We start from the raw sequence: 16,034 nt of genomic DNA, 5'->3' as shown, positions 1-16,034 counted from the left end.
TAGATAGCAATAATAATAAACAAAATGATGACAGTATTGGTGATGATGATTATGATGATAATAATAATAATAATAATAATAATAATAATAATAATAATCAGGCTTCGGACACGACTTTAGGTTACGTTAACCTCTACTGTACTAGTACTTTGTTTACAAAGCAAGTGGAGAGGAGAGAGGCAGCAATTTCTTGCGCTGTTATGTTCGTGCTTTGCTGAGTACTGTGTAGGCTATAGGTATAGGTGGGCACAGAAATAGGTATACAGTTCTGTAATAAATATCAGTTTTTAACGACAAATAAGAAATAACATATTAATAAAATAACAAAGATGTACTGTGGCATATTAAATCAGTTACTTGTGTAAAATTACATGCTTGTACAACTATTGCTATGGATTATAATATATTTTCTTAATGTATCATACTTAAAACGTTTTTTATTATAACTAAAACTATATACCTTGAAAAACTTCGTTTAACAGCTCGGATGTTAACAAGAATTTTTGACCGGACATTCAGGTGATAATATTCCTATGACCACATTGGCTACAGATCTTCCAGTAGCATCTGTGGTTTCATGTATCAGGACTCAAATACTATGATCTGCCACAGAACTTCTGATGTTGTTTAGAGTATCATCATAACACGGAGACAAATATATTTGCGGAATTTTCACAGCTGTATATGTCTCCAGAAACTTTTTAAAAGCAGGATTTTGCAGCTTATTAAATGGGATGTTTGCGCATATCATCATTTCACGCAAATTCCTGTAAAATTCGGACTGGCTACATGAGTTCGTGGTTTCTGATGTGAATAGTATGTCCTCACCCCTCCTCCCCCCAATTTCTAGGAAGCAACGTGTGAGTGTATCTTTAGATTTACAGTGTCTCTCAATAAAATTCCTTCTCCCCTCTTTGATTTCAATGTGGCATACTTTACGAAATATATGTTCGCCTCTTACATCAAAATACTCACGCCCGTATTCATTTACAAGTAAGACACTCTTCTTGGTATTAGTTTTTGGCATGTTTCGTCAGCTGACAATGGCTCAGTGGCGTATACTGGTTAAAGGGTTTGGGCTACCACTGACCCTATTATTACACAAAATATATCTAACAATTACTTTAATTTTAATTACTATGGTAAAACTAATAATACAAAATTATTACATTATGTTATATTATAAACTTTTTCTTTTGTAATTTCCTTGGGCTACCGCCGGTAGCCCCGGTAGCCTGCAAAATACGCCCCTGCAATGGCTGGACTTTGTAACTGCAGAACAGGCTCTACGTGATGCAGCAACTGATTGCCTGCTTATAGACTGAATAACTGGCATTGTTTGGGTGAGGGAAGGTCGCAGCAAAACTGTGTGCACGTAACTCGTTTCCAGTCAGAGTGCAATGAAACCACAACTGTGTCCGAAGCCTGATAATAATGATGATTAGATTGGTTTGGATTAGTTTGAGTTAGAGCCTATATCATATATACCCAGATAGGTCGGCCTTATAGGCTTTGAGGTTAACAACTTTTGTCAGGTTTGCTATGGTGCCATCTAGTTGTTACATAAAGAGTCACGTCATAATTCACATTTTAATTGCATTAGCGACTGTACTGCCATCTCATGTTCGTTTACGGTGGACAGGTGGCAATCCTGGCGGTTGTTCTCTTCGAAGTGCTGCCGATTTTAACATAGCGAGGAGTTATCTGTTATATATATGATCTAGGGTTAGAGTTACAGTATGTTTAGGGATAGGTATGTAATAAGTTTGTAGTATGTCAATTTTTGTGTGAAGGAAAAAATTGAAAATATATAAAAATAACTGGTTTTATTTAGTGTTAAGTGCATGTTATGACAGTGTCAGCAAGATGTATTAATGTTGTTAGGTGAGAATTCAAGCTGTTATGGTGGGCAGCATGGTCTCTTAGATGCTTATACATTATTCATCAAGAAGGAGCATTAAACATGTCTCTCTTTCTTGCCACCTTAGCCTTTTCATCATCCAGTAGAATATATGTTTCTCCAAAATGCTGTATATTTCCTTCACAATAAAGTATCAAATCTGAGAACGAGAAATAGAAAAAAAAAAGTTTCGTTCTAGTCCTTAATCATTTTATTGAGCTACACTGTATTGTACATTTTAAATTCTATATATTTTTAATTATTTATTTAGGAAAGTGGATGATATTATTAACAAACACTGTATGGCAAGATATTAAAAGTGAACATTTAATTTATCCCATGATCTATGTGAAGCCTGATAATAAAGTTCCTGGAATGACCAACAAAACAAATGCATATTCTCACAAATTTCCGCACGCAAGACAACAGCATCTTCAGACCTTCCTGGAATCACATTCGAGCCATGGGCCCATGCAGTTGAATAAATTGAGCGGGCAAGTATTGATCAGGTGATGAAGGCAATGCAGTACACTAATTGGCGGACATAAATGAGTAGCATGAGATTTTTGCTTCGAACAAGTTAAAATGGCTTCCAAGATCTTAGCATGCTCAGGATTTGCAGGCAACAACGAAGCTTCAGCCTCGGCCTTTAAATTTCAGCAAAATCAGTCATATGAGTAGGAAAGATGTTTAGCCTGGAAAAAATTAGAAATATTTTTGTTCTGCATGGCCTGTTGACCATTAAGGAGAATAATGGTGCAATACAAGTGATTCCAGAAGAAATGGCTTCTGCAGTAAGACTGTGCTTCAATATATGGAGCCTTTTGTGTCGGGAAGTAACAGAATACTTGAACCGCAATTGTTATGTTTAATGTAGTTCTCGCTCTGCATAGTTTCTTTTCTGTCTTCTAAAATTGTGTTGTCTCTCTTGCTTTAAATATAATATTTTCATCAATAGAAATTCTAAAATTTATGTCATATATTGCTATATGAATTGCTGGCACTTAATAAATATTGAAATGCTAGGCCTACATACAAGTTATAAATGTTACGAAATATGACTACTGGCATAGATTTGAGATTAAATGCTCACCACCATTTGTACATTAAAAATGAGAAAGTATTATAGTTCTTCTCTTCAATACCATATCTGAAGAAGCTGTGAGATAAATATGCTAAAATGTTAAGTTATTTTTCATCTTGTACATAGTAGTAAATTCTTAATACCGGCATATATAAACATTTTGGTAGAAACGATAATAAACAATAAATGTACAGCAACCTGTTCTCTTTTGAAGGACATGATTATTACTGATTATTGTGCTTTTCAGTGGTTTGGTTCAAATAGATAGAATATATGAATAATAAACAGTTTTACATCTCTCCTGAAAATTTTGGAAAAATCACATACGTGGTATTAGATCTAGGCCTTGATATGTTGCGATCTCTCTTCATATTTTCTGAAAGTTAAAATTATAGATTAAGATGAGTTATTGTTTTTATATTTTAGTTCACTCACCCTAAACTTCGTTTTAGGTTTGTGGTATGTCCATTCCTTGAAAATGTCCCTGGATCTCAAATTACGTTAAATTACAACAGAAAATAAATGTTTAACTACCAGTAATTTCTATTTCTATTACTTACGAAACTATCCCTTACAAACAATAGTGCAATTACTTCATACTAAACATAATGTTCCTGTGATTTGTGCTAGAGGTGGATTTATTGTTTTGCGTTCATTGTCTGTAAAAAAAAATGCACCAAGCTGTCCACCATGTAAGCTGGAAGGAAGTCCTAATTAAGATTTATTCACCGTAATTTAAAAAAGTTTTCAGAGATTGATTTAATTTTTGTTTTGAAATCGTAGAATCTGCAGTACATTAGTCTCTTGTTTCTCTGCGTTTCTTTTCTTTCTTTTTTTTTTCTTCCCCCCCTCCCCTCCCAATCTTGAATGCCTCATATTTATAGACTATCTATTCCTTCTAGTATCTGCTTCTTTCAACCACTGAGAACTAAAACATTGTACAAAATCAATATGGAATTATATGTTAAAACAATTACCTTTTACACTGTTGAATAACCCTTGCATTTAAATATTTAATTGTCTTTTTATGGATATTTTGGCACAAGTTGCATGCATTTTGAAAACATACAGATTACTCTTGATTTGTCAAATTAATTGTTTTAAATCGATTTTTTGATACCAGGACTATATGTTCATCAATTACATGTGTTCAAACACTGAATCGTGTTTCTGTACCATTTCATTATGTTGCGAAATATCTTTAGATCATACTCTTAACATTATTTGTCTCTTTTTAATACAGAGTTTTTATTGTTATACATCAGGTAAGTATTTGGAAATTAACATTGTAATGTAAGAAGGTATTCATTTATCTTTTTAATAATTTCAGGGTGTCTACCAGTAACGAAAGTAACCAAAAAGTAACTAATTTAAGCAATTGCTAACGAAATGTAACGAATTTAAAAGACTCGAATTATCATGGGTAACGAAATTACGCATATTGTTTTGCTTCACTTATTTTTAATTTTGGTTTCGCTGCCTGAGCTGCAGTGGTTGGTAGTCAGCAATTACACAAGCAAGTCTAATAGTCTAAAAGGTTGGGACAGAAGTTGGCTGTGCCGTACATCAATTTCATGTTAATATATTTCCATACCTTACTAAATATTCACAGCACCTTGGATAGAAATTAGTTTATGAAAAGCAGAAATTGAACTGTAATTTTTACTTTCTCACTATACAAGGAATAAAGAGACAGCATTGTTATGTTAAAAAAAATGGCTTTCGAGATTTTCACGACTATTTCGCTTATGTACCAGTTCACCAATATAGTGTGAGAATCCATTGAATTCCAACCAATCAGAGTCATTTGTCACAGCAACATTGACGATTTCATATTCTGAAGGAACAGCTTCAACATGAAGCCCATACTCAATTAAAAGAATTCCAGCCAAGCACGGTTATGATAGATTTCGAAATATCAAATATGAATGACAGAATGAAGATTAGAGAACTTGAGAAACAAGTCTCATAAGAGATTCTGAGATGACTGAAATGTGATTGATGTTTTTTTTTTTTTTTATCGTGCTTATGAGTAATTATTAAGTTGTGGCAACTAAAAAATTACTAATTTTTGTTTCACATTTTCGGTAGGCACTCTGTATTTTGTAATTAGTTATGTAATCATGAAATATGTTATTGTTTATGCATATGCTATTTATTACAATGTTGATAGATATTTAAATTTATTTTTAATGTGGGTTTCAGGTGAAATACATATTTTCAGACAAAACCGGAACATTAACAAGAAATGTAATGGACTTTAAAAAATGTATAATAGCTGATAATGTTTATACTCTAGAAGAATCTCCGTATGATACGATGTTAGTTAAGGTAATTTACACTATTAAATATAATTTTTTAATAATTGCATAAGTTTAGTTTCGTCCCTAATAACATTCCCAAATAATCAATTTTAATTGATTAAAGTACAGAAATTGCACACCCTTACATACTTGTGTGAAAATGATTCGTCCTCTATAAAAAGATTAAAACGATCACTTGATTGCGAGTATTAAACCAGGTAATTAAAAAATACAGTTCCTCATTTAATTGTTAAAGTTTTAATCAATTCACAAGAAATTTCTGTTAGCAGCAGTTCTTTTAGCCCTTTCTGTAAACATCAAATAGTTACACTTTCATTAAATGACCTTCATAAACTGTAAGTGAAAAGTCATTATAAAAGTATGTGGAACATCATATTAATTTGGTATAATAAAATGTAATGATACCAAAACTTAAAAGATACTGCGTGACGCAAAAGTTACTTGCCAAATGGCGAAAGCAGTATTATTTTGAAATGACAAATGTAGGACCATGACAAAGATGACAACGACCATGATAAGAATCATGACATGAACCATAACCAAGACCATGATAAGGACCATGACATGGACCACAAGGACCACAATAAGAATCCTGGCAAGGACCATGAGGCCACCACCATAATTCAGTTGGCTGAGGCACTTGCCTGCCGATTCAGAGTTGTGCTCAGGCGTGGATTCAATTTCTGCTTGTGCTGATTATTTGGTTGAGTTTTTTCCGAGGTTTGCTCCAACTGTAAGGCGAATGTCAGTTAATTGATAGCTAATCCTCGATCTCGCCATCCTGAATTCCATCGATGCTAAATAAGCCAGTAGTTGATACAGCATCGTTAAATTACCGAAGTAAAAAAACAAGGACCATGATAAGGACCACAACAAAAGCAAGGACCTTAATAATAACTATAACAAAGACAACAGGGACCATGATAAGGACCACAACAACAAGGACCATGACAAGGACCACCAAGATAGTGATCATGACATGGACCACAACAAGGATCACGATAAGGACTACGACAAGAATCACGAGATGGACCACGAAAAGCACCATGGTCCAGGTCATGATTATTATTATGATGCTCTTTATTGTGGTCCATGCACCACGACATCATAATAATGCACCACGACATGGACCAGAATAAAGAGCATCATAATAAAGATCATGATGACCTGGACCATGATGCTTTTCGTGATTCTTGTCGTAGTCCTTATCGTGATTCTTGTCATGGTTCTTCTCATATTTCTTATCGTGATTTTTATCATAGTCCTTGTTGTTTTTGTTGATCTTGTTTTGGTCCTTATCATAATCCTTGTTATCTTTGCCATGGTCTTTATATCATGATACTTGCATTTGTTGTGGTCCTTGTCATGTCCTTATCATTTCTTGTTATGATGTTTGTCATTCATATTGTGATCCTTATTGTGGTCCATGTCTATGTCCTTGTCATGGTCCTTATTGCAGTCATTTTTGTTCTCGTCCTTATAGTGGTCCGTATTGTCTTCGTCATAGTCCTGTATTTGTCATTTCAAAATAATATTGTTTTCCCATTTGGCAAGTGATTTTTATGTTACACAGAACAATACATAATAAAGAACTAGTGAAAAGTCTCAAATATAGTGGCCTTCATTATATTGAATATTTGGTTGTTGTGGCATTCTTTTGAACGTTAATGAACTGTATTATGTGAGTTTATGAAAATTTGATTTACATAATCATGTTTAGCTTGAAAGTTCAATTGAGGAAATAATGTTATTTCACTATAATTCCATTTTTATAAATCTCGTTATAGATCTAATTTTAATTCAACTGAAATATATATTAACTTTCACATTACTATCTGCATTTGCTACCTTATTATTTTCATACAGATGGGTCTACTTACTTCTCAGAAACCCCCCCCCCCCCCTTGTTTTTAAATAAAAATAACAATAATTTACTTCATGTCGTCGCAATACTCCTTCCTTAAATCGATAATTTTGGAATTAAAAGTTGTATTTATTTATTCCCCATGCATGCTGTACTATTAGGGAACATAATAACTTTTACATTAATATATTAACCTAACCAGCATAAACATTTTCCATAAAATGAGACAGATTGATAACTTAGTCACTCCATTTAGATGTCTTCTTTCATACAAAATAAAATAATATTGCTTCTCACTTACTAGCGAAATAAACGAACATAGTAAAATATGGAGTAGAATTAAATGACAGGTTTGTATTTGGTCTCATTTTGCAGGGAATTTTATGCTGGTTAGAATGGCAGTGTTTTTCACCATAACCTACACTTTATAACAATTTGAAGACTGGAAACCAAATAACAAGAAATTTCTTATACTGAACAAGAAGAACACAAGTCACACCAAGTATTTGAATATCAAAAACTGAGAGCCTATGGACAGACTTTGAATGAGTTGGTGAGCTTAGAATATATTAGGAAATCATTGAATATAGCAGAATTGCTAAGTCAAAATCAATCTAAAGAAATTAGCAGTTACTTTCATATCTGTATAAAATAATCAGTATTGTTATATCACTTTCTGTGTTGTTTTCTTGTGAATTGAATAAGACAGAGATTATCACAAATATTTGAGCTTGGTAAAATTTTAAATAAGTTAGGTAAGATTTTAGTTCTCATTCATTTTCTGTGTATATTGTCACAATTCAAATTAAAGAAAGTCGAGGAGAAATTTCTCTTGTGCACTTGCGTACTCTGCTTTAAAGAAAAAGTTTTATTCAAACCCTGAATATTATAATAATTTTTGATGGAATTATCTTCAGTATCTTTTCAAATGTGTGCAAGAATTCATGTTAGTATCGAATGTGACATGTATATTTTATTTAAATATATAACAATGTTGTATTACCTATTTAATGTATATAATTTATTTTATATTATCATTATTAATTAGCTTTCAATGATAGCATGAAGTATTTTTTTAAGTTAGTTTTGTCCATGTGTTGTAGTAACTTAATTTCTTGTTATACTGGTGTGTTGTAATCGAATGAATTATGTCTGTCGTCGATTTGCAAAAGGGGACACATCCAAAATAACAAAGTGTTGGGAAATAGCAAAAAAAAACATAACTGACTTATTTAAATTAAAATATTCATGGATCTTGAATGTATGTATTCATAGTGATCTAATTAGAAAAAAATACAGTCAACTCCGGATATACTAGTGAACCTCTGCGGACTTGCATATTTCGTTCACTATATCCAAGGTTTACTAACTCCTAAGTGTCTCTCTCCCCTATCCTTAAATGACAGGAATGAATGAAATTGTGAACAAGAAAACAAAATACTACAGTAATTAAAATATTTTCATTTTTGTGGAATGGATTGCACTGTATACTGTTACTAACAGTTGATTTACTTAAACTATGCTGTTGACCCACATCCACTTGCAAAAAACTACGTTCAATGTCACTTATAATATTCACTTTATCTTCCAAAGAAAAAACTTTACGCTTCGACATTTTTATACAGTACATTTACTGTTCAAACACTAGAAATGCGTACTCAGCCTTGGAATTTCCTGCGTCACTTAATGGAAACTGGGAAGGGGTTGATGGAGTTTGAAAGCCATTGAAATCTTACATTCATTTATGCTCTGGACATAATGTGTGTCCCCTTTTAATAAAAGAAGCCAATTTAATTTTCCTTTGCTTCAATGCTATCCGTCATAATGAAAATGTTTCTGAGAACAAAAGGCAACCTATGACTGTAGAGGATTAGAAATATCAATAGAGTAGTGTACCTGAGAACAGAATGGCAACCCTTCGACATTGAAGTGAGGCAAGGTCGTCACGCATTGCCTGGATTTACACTACAGCTCATTGTCTAGGAATCACTAATCCTACCTTTGTCTAATGGAGTAAGAAACTTAGAATGTTGTTCTCAGCACATTCTTTCAATTTTATACAAGAAGACCTGACTCCAAATAAGAATTTGTCAGGATACAACTCTTGTAACTTCAGTTTTTAAGGTTCACTATAGCCGAAGCGAGGGTTCACTATAAACGGAAATATTAATGCACTTTTTCATGTATGCAGGTCGGGACCAACAATTTAGGTTCACTATAGCCGAATGTTTACTATAACCGAGTTCACTATATCCAGAGTTGACTGTATATGAACATTTTGTATATGAACATTTTAATTTGTTTTGTATATGAACATTTTAATTTGTTTACTTAGTTATAGTTTTTGCTATTTTCCAACACTTTGTTATTTTGGACATGTCCCCTTTTGCAAATCCACGTCAGATGTATTTTATAAAATTAATATGGAAACACATTTTGGATTTGCGTTTTTTAATTTAAGTTGTAAGTCAGATGAAACTGTAGTTTAAGCAGCAATTTCTGACAACTATTTCTTTATGAATTCATTAACTGTGATGTTTATGTGGAAAGTTGAACATTATACATGATGCAGTAGAAAATATTGGATTTCTTAGATTGATCGTTAGTATTATTTTGTGCTTTGTTGAACAGAATCTCCAGTCAGGTCATCCATCAGCACCATACATCAGAGAGTTCCTCATCCTCATGTCTGTATGTCACACTGTTATACCAGAAAAATCATATAACAGCAGTGAGATCCACTACCATGCCGCATCTCCAGGTGAGACCATTGTTCTGTAACTATTGACATTTTTAATTAACTCAAGGTAATAAAAATTCCATAATCTTTGTCTGTCAAAATCATTCTTAAAATTGATTTAGTCCCCTATTTTTAAATTTTAATCACATTTTAATCAACAGCTGTGCCAACTATTCGTGAGATTTGCCCTTATGCTCAGATTCATTCTTATATATAGTGGTGAACAACCTTCGAGACATATAGGATGCAGGGAGCTCTACTATATAAAGTAGTTAGCACAACCTCCCATCTGCCTTTTGTCGTACTCTAGGAAGCTGAGTGGATCATGAGCAATTCTGGAAGTTATGGTGAAATTATATATCCCGCTTTCATTTGGATTCTTTTAATTTGTACTTTTCTCTATACCAACAGATAATTATACTTACATTCTTTTGTTTTGCTATTTTTAGTACTTGTAATAAGTATTCAATTTTTTTTCCAACTTATGCATATAGTTGTTGAATATATTGAACTAATAACTAAGATCTACACCTCACCTAAATAAAAAATAATAATCCACACTTTGTAATTTTTTACGAATTATTGAGAATGATAACAAAATAATCAATGTTAAATAATGATAGTCATGTATTTAATTTAATTTAAGGAGGTGGGGAATCCATTATTATAAATCTTGTAATAAGATTCAGCAGTTAGGTTTGTGTCATTTAATGACACTCAAGGAAACTAATGATTGTAAAAATTTTCTTACCAAATGTTTTGTCATAATGTCAAAGAAAGAAACTGTGTCTCATAAAAGCATTCATCGCAAATAGTTTGTGCTTTAGGGCAGTATAATTATGGCATTGTGATATATCGTAAAATGTCATGCATCTTACATGACTTCAAGGCTCAGAATTGAAATTTGCTCTATTTTGTGTAATATGCATGTAGGCCTGCTAATCTAAATATGTTTTTAAAAGTCTGTAGACGTGTTATTGCATTAAAGGCATGAAATTTACTTATTTAAAAATATGCAAGTGTTCGGTTGCTCGTGTGGTCATACAGAGCAGACTTCACATATTACGAAAACAATTATAATAAAAAAAATCGTTTTCTATTGAGTAGTTTTCAAGATTAAATGTTTTCTTCTCAGAATTTCAATACAAACTTCTGAAATTTAGTATTTTATTATGATAGAAGTAATTATCAATTTAAGTTGTAACTTTTGAATATAATGAAATGTTATTTTTTTAAATTCTGCTAATTGATTTGTTAAGAAAAAAAGTACTGGTACTTTATATATTTATATATATTCTTAACAAAACAGTTATATAATACATATAACAATAAATATTATGAAAATCTTCTTGTAGATTAATTGAGTGTTTTATTTTTACAAATAGATGAGCAAGCATTGGTGAAAGGTGCCTGTCAATTTGGTTATGTGTGCGACACTCGAACACCTAACCATGTTGAAATTGATGCATTGGGCACCAGAGAGCGGTATGAAATATTAAGTGTTCTCGAATTTACCAGTGCGAGGAAAAGAATGTCAGTAATAGTTCGCAATCCTGCTGGCCAAATAAAACTTTACTGTAAAGGAGCTGATACAGTAATATATGAAAGGTAGGTGTAAAAAATTTTTACATTTTTTAAATACTGTCTCTCCACTATATTTATGAAAAAAAAAAGCATGATAGCTGTTAAACTGTGCATGTATTCAGACATAATTACCCATGAGTCTAGAAGCTATCAAGGTGATGATAGACAATTTGTTCGAAAAAATGAACATGAAAATTTGTGAGAATCATCCTTTAAGAAGGCTATTGGGGAAAACAGTGGAGAACTCTGCAAATTTGTTGAACTCTAAAAGATCAAAATATTACTAGTATGAATATCAGAGTATCTCTCCTAAGTATGGACCAAGAAATTATCAATTAGTTCTATGTATAATCAATGGTATGCAGTTTTATCGTCAGGAATGCAATTTGTCTTTTGTCACTTCTTTTTATTGCATTCATTAGAATGTGTCGAAATCGTAACACAAGTTCCTTAATAATTTTTTTAACTCATCAGTTCTTTTCTGGCAATGAATCATATCAAAACCTTTTTTCTGAAGAATTTGGAAGAAAATTGTTGTAATGTTGGAAGCAGAATAATCATAACAAAAATGAAGAAAAGAAATTCCATTTTAATGCCAAATTAAGGATCAGTGGAAGCTGAGTTAAATGTATTTTTCAAACTTACAATTGTAGACTTGCTCCAGACGGGCAACAATTTAGGGAAGAGACTCTACGGCAGTTGGAGAGCTTCGCAACAGAGGGTCTTCGGACACTATGCTGTGCAGTTGCAGACGTGTCTGATGATGCTTATGAGGTACGTTATTCTACTATGTACGTAAGAATAATGTCATTGTAACATGATATATCCCAGCTACATTCTATAAATAAACAAGCAACTAATCCTTAATCTTTAAGTTTATACTTCAATGACATATTGTAAAAAATAAACCTCTACTATAATTCTTATATGAAATCCACATATAAGTTGACTTTTCCATTACTTGACAAATTTCTAATATATTCACCCAGTGCCTACCCAGCATCGTGATGAATTTGAGAAGCTTCAATAGATAGCAAAATCTGATTCTGTGAACTAGCTGTAACAGCTGGGGAGATCATTGTGCTAACCACATGATATTCCTGTACTAGTTGGATGATTGCTCACCTATGCTGAGGCATGTTGACATGTTGGTCGACCCTGGCCCTCTAAGTCTGTTGCTTCCAGGATTATTTATTGTTTTTTATTATTTAAAAATATTAATTTTATTTTTTCAGTACTAGCTAGTTCTAGTATTAAATTTTCTTCTGTCAGTATACCATAAATGAAAGTATCAAAAAGAAAAAGATTACGGCAAAATGATTCAAATTTGTTACTATATTAACTTATGACTTATTGCAGGAGTGGAAGGATACCTACTTCAAAGCTAGTACATCATTACAGTATCGAGAAAGAAAACTGGAAGATGCTGCAAACCTCATAGAAAATAACTTAATACTTCTGGGAGCTACTGCCATAGAAGATAAACTTCAGGATCAGGTAATTAAGTACAGGGCATTAGATTATCTTTGATATATTTTCATATACCGGAAGTCCATTTTGTCATCACACATCTGGAGTCCATTTTAAATTCGTCTAGGGTCTTGCTTGAGTGGCTTGAATGATGTTCAAGTCACTGAGGTAGCACAATGGACCTGAGTGAGTTTATCTCATCTTCTTTCTCCACAATCCTTCCATCCATTCTTCTGAAGTCATATTAATTCAGTAGGCTAATTTACACCAATTTCGTTTTTATCCTCAAAATAGATTGGCGGTAGATAGATGAACTAATTCTCTCACAATTCCATTTTGTTATTTTATAAGTCACAAAATGATCAGAAGAGGATGAATGCTACATAAGTGGTAGTTTTTTTTTCCGTGTACATTTGCAGCTTTATTCTTTATTTATCGAAGTGTTAAGAGATACCGAATTTTATGAATTGTAATACATTTAAGTTCTTTTCTTTTGCAGGTTCCAGAAACAATAGCTGCATTAATCAAGGCTGACATCCATGTATGGGTATTAACAGGAGACAAACAAGAGACTGCAATAAACATAGGTTACTCCTGTAAACTAATAGTTCATGGAATGCCATTGCTTATCATCAATGAGGACAGTCTTGACGTTAGTATTAATTAATAGAAATGTCCTATTTTGTCAGAGATTTTCATATACATTTCCTGTTTGCTTTTGATAAATAAATAATAGGTATTCAAATAAAGAGCCATCCGAGTTTTTTTAATGTAGGCTATTATCGACTGTAAGAATGTGATGACTAGTGAACGGATTTCTGAGTGCTAAAAAAGAAGAGATTTAGAACTTTATAAAATCCAATTTAAGACTTTTAGAAGTTTATATAACATTAGCGATTCATTCATTCATAGTTTTCTGCCCAAGGTCAGGTCTTTCACTGCAAATTCAGCATCTCCAATCTTTCTTATTTTCTGCCTTCCCCTTTGTCTTCGCATATGATCCATATATCTTAATGTCGTCTATCATCTGATATATTCTTTTGCCCCGAACTCTTCTCCCTTTCACCATTCCTTCCAGTGCATCCTTCAGCAGACAGTTTCCCCTCACCTATCGACCTAACCAATTCCTTTTTCTCTTCCTGACCAGTTTCAGCATTAATAATTTTAATTTTAATGAACATTCCATTCTAGGTGGAATTTATATACAAAGAACTGGTGCTGACAATAAGTGCTACTGAACTGAAAACTCAAATTTTATCAGTGAAAGAGACTGATTGCTGATTGGTCAGTTTCATTTCTGACGCGAAAACTAATTTGTAAGTTCTCGCCTAACCTGAACAACCTACCACCCCTTTTATACTAGGTTGGACTGTTACAAACGAACTTCGTTCCAGGAAATTATATAACATTTTTTTCCCTACCCTACTAAGACCAGTATGGAACGAACTTGCCAGGCCAGTGTTTGTCTGCTAGAGAATTTTTTTACATTTTAAATACCGGTAGTATTTTTGTAGTTTTTGGGCATTTTCTTTATTTTTAGTACCAGTAATTTTATTTTAAATATATGCAAAATACTAAAAAGGCACTTTTCAAGTACAAGCTTAGTTTTTAGGCATTTATAGGATTTTATGGCTCATTTTGGCATTTTAGGTCCTATAGAATTTTAATAGGGGGATCCTATGTACTTGAAACATAGAGATATCTTAATATGTCTAGAACGTGGCAAATAAAATAGGTACAGAACTAGAAATCCATTCCCTGGTGATGACACAAGTAACTTAATAAAACTAAAATGAATCATACTCTATTTGAAAGAACATGTATGAAGGATAATATGAAATTCACTCTCTCTCTCTCTCTTGTGTTTCCAGAATACTGACAAGCTCCATCATAATAAGTACAGTACCGTCAAATGGGCAAACTTGGATCAGTGTTTAACTTGGAACATTATCATAGAGTATTTTCGTTTTGTCACAGAACACCAAACTGTAATAGAACCAATGTGCTGCACAACAAAGTAACAAGTTGTGCACCAATATGCTTGGGTTAAATCCCAAATCTCTCCGCAGTGCATATGAAGAGAAGGCATATGTCACTGTTGATAGTGATTCGTCCGTCGGATGGGGACGTTAAGCCTGGCGGCCCCCTTGGTGCTATTCGACAGGAGTAGGCTACGTGCCGGCACCGTGTTTTCCCTTCACTCTTCCTCATTTTCATCATCACTCATTCCCGACACTACACTTACACATACGCTCGCCCTAGTACACGACATAACTCTTCACAGATACACATCATGTATAGCATGACCCTCCGAAGTGGTGTACAAGTAGAAAATGGGTCACAATTCTGCCATCTATCCGCAGCATGCAGAACCCCAATCACGCAAGTGAAGTGGGTGGGCAATGGATACACACACACAAAGTAACAAGTGAAGATTAGGTTGCCACTGTGACAAAACGAAAATTCCCTATGATAATGTTCCAAGTTTACCCATTTAACGGTAGTTCCGAAATAGTGGAAACAGTTGATCTCTAGATACGATCGACAATCCCAAATTATCCTTCTGTATCCAGTTACCATTAAAACTAAAAAAAAGACTATGTTTATTTATTTTGATTCCGCATTGCATTCAGTAGTCAATACATTAAATGTTTATGTAAAAAAAAAGGTAAAAAGGTAAAGGTATCCCCGTAACATGCCATGAAGGCACTTGGGGGGGCATGGAGGTAGAGCCCCATGCTTTCCATGACCTCGGCACTAGAATGAGGTGGTGTGGTCGGCACCACGCTCTGACCGCCTTTTACCCCCGAGAAAGACCCGGTACTCAATTTTATAGAAGGCTGAGTGAACCTTGGGGCCGTTCTGAAAGTTTGGCAACGAGAAAAAATCCTGTCACCACCGGGGATCGAACCCCGGACCTTTCAGTCCGTAGCCAGCTGCTCTACCAACTGAGCTACCCGACCGCCCTTAAATGTTTATGTAATTTTATAAAACTTATAACCTCAATTACAGTAATTACTTTGGTGCCGAATAAAAGAAGAGTGAGAGAGAAACTAATTGTAAATATT

The 16,034-nt window shown here is 33.4% G+C and overlaps 1 protein-coding gene across 19 annotated transcripts in view; it reads left to right on the top strand.

Moving 5' to 3' along the window:
- Positions 1-16,034, top strand: part of ATP8A (ATPase phospholipid transporting 8A1) — a 415,740-nt gene that overhangs the window by 324,868 nt on the left and 74,838 nt on the right. For all 19 annotated transcript variants that reach the window (XR_011331403.1, XR_011331402.1, XM_069821593.1 and 16 more), the window contains 6 exons: positions 5,190-5,315; positions 9,804-9,933; positions 11,298-11,520; positions 12,150-12,270; positions 12,856-12,993; positions 13,466-13,618. Coding sequence is in view for 17 of the 19 variants with exons in the window: in XM_069821593.1 (XP_069677694.1) it covers positions 5,190-5,315; positions 9,804-9,933; positions 11,298-11,520; positions 12,150-12,270; positions 12,856-12,993; positions 13,466-13,618 (891 nt within the window). In the remaining 2 variants the exon portion in view is untranslated. The remainder of the gene's footprint in view (positions 1-5,189; positions 5,316-9,803; positions 9,934-11,297; positions 11,521-12,149; positions 12,271-12,855; positions 12,994-13,465; positions 13,619-16,034) is intronic.

This window comes from Periplaneta americana, chromosome 3, assembly GCF_040183065.1.
Source record: "Periplaneta americana isolate PAMFEO1 chromosome 3, P.americana_PAMFEO1_priV1, whole genome shotgun sequence".
In the NCBI taxonomy this organism is placed as follows: Eukaryota; Metazoa; Arthropoda; class Insecta; order Blattodea; family Blattidae; genus Periplaneta; species Periplaneta americana.
Note: the sequence above shows the minus strand (reverse complement) of the source record. Positions and strands in the feature narration are given on the sequence as shown.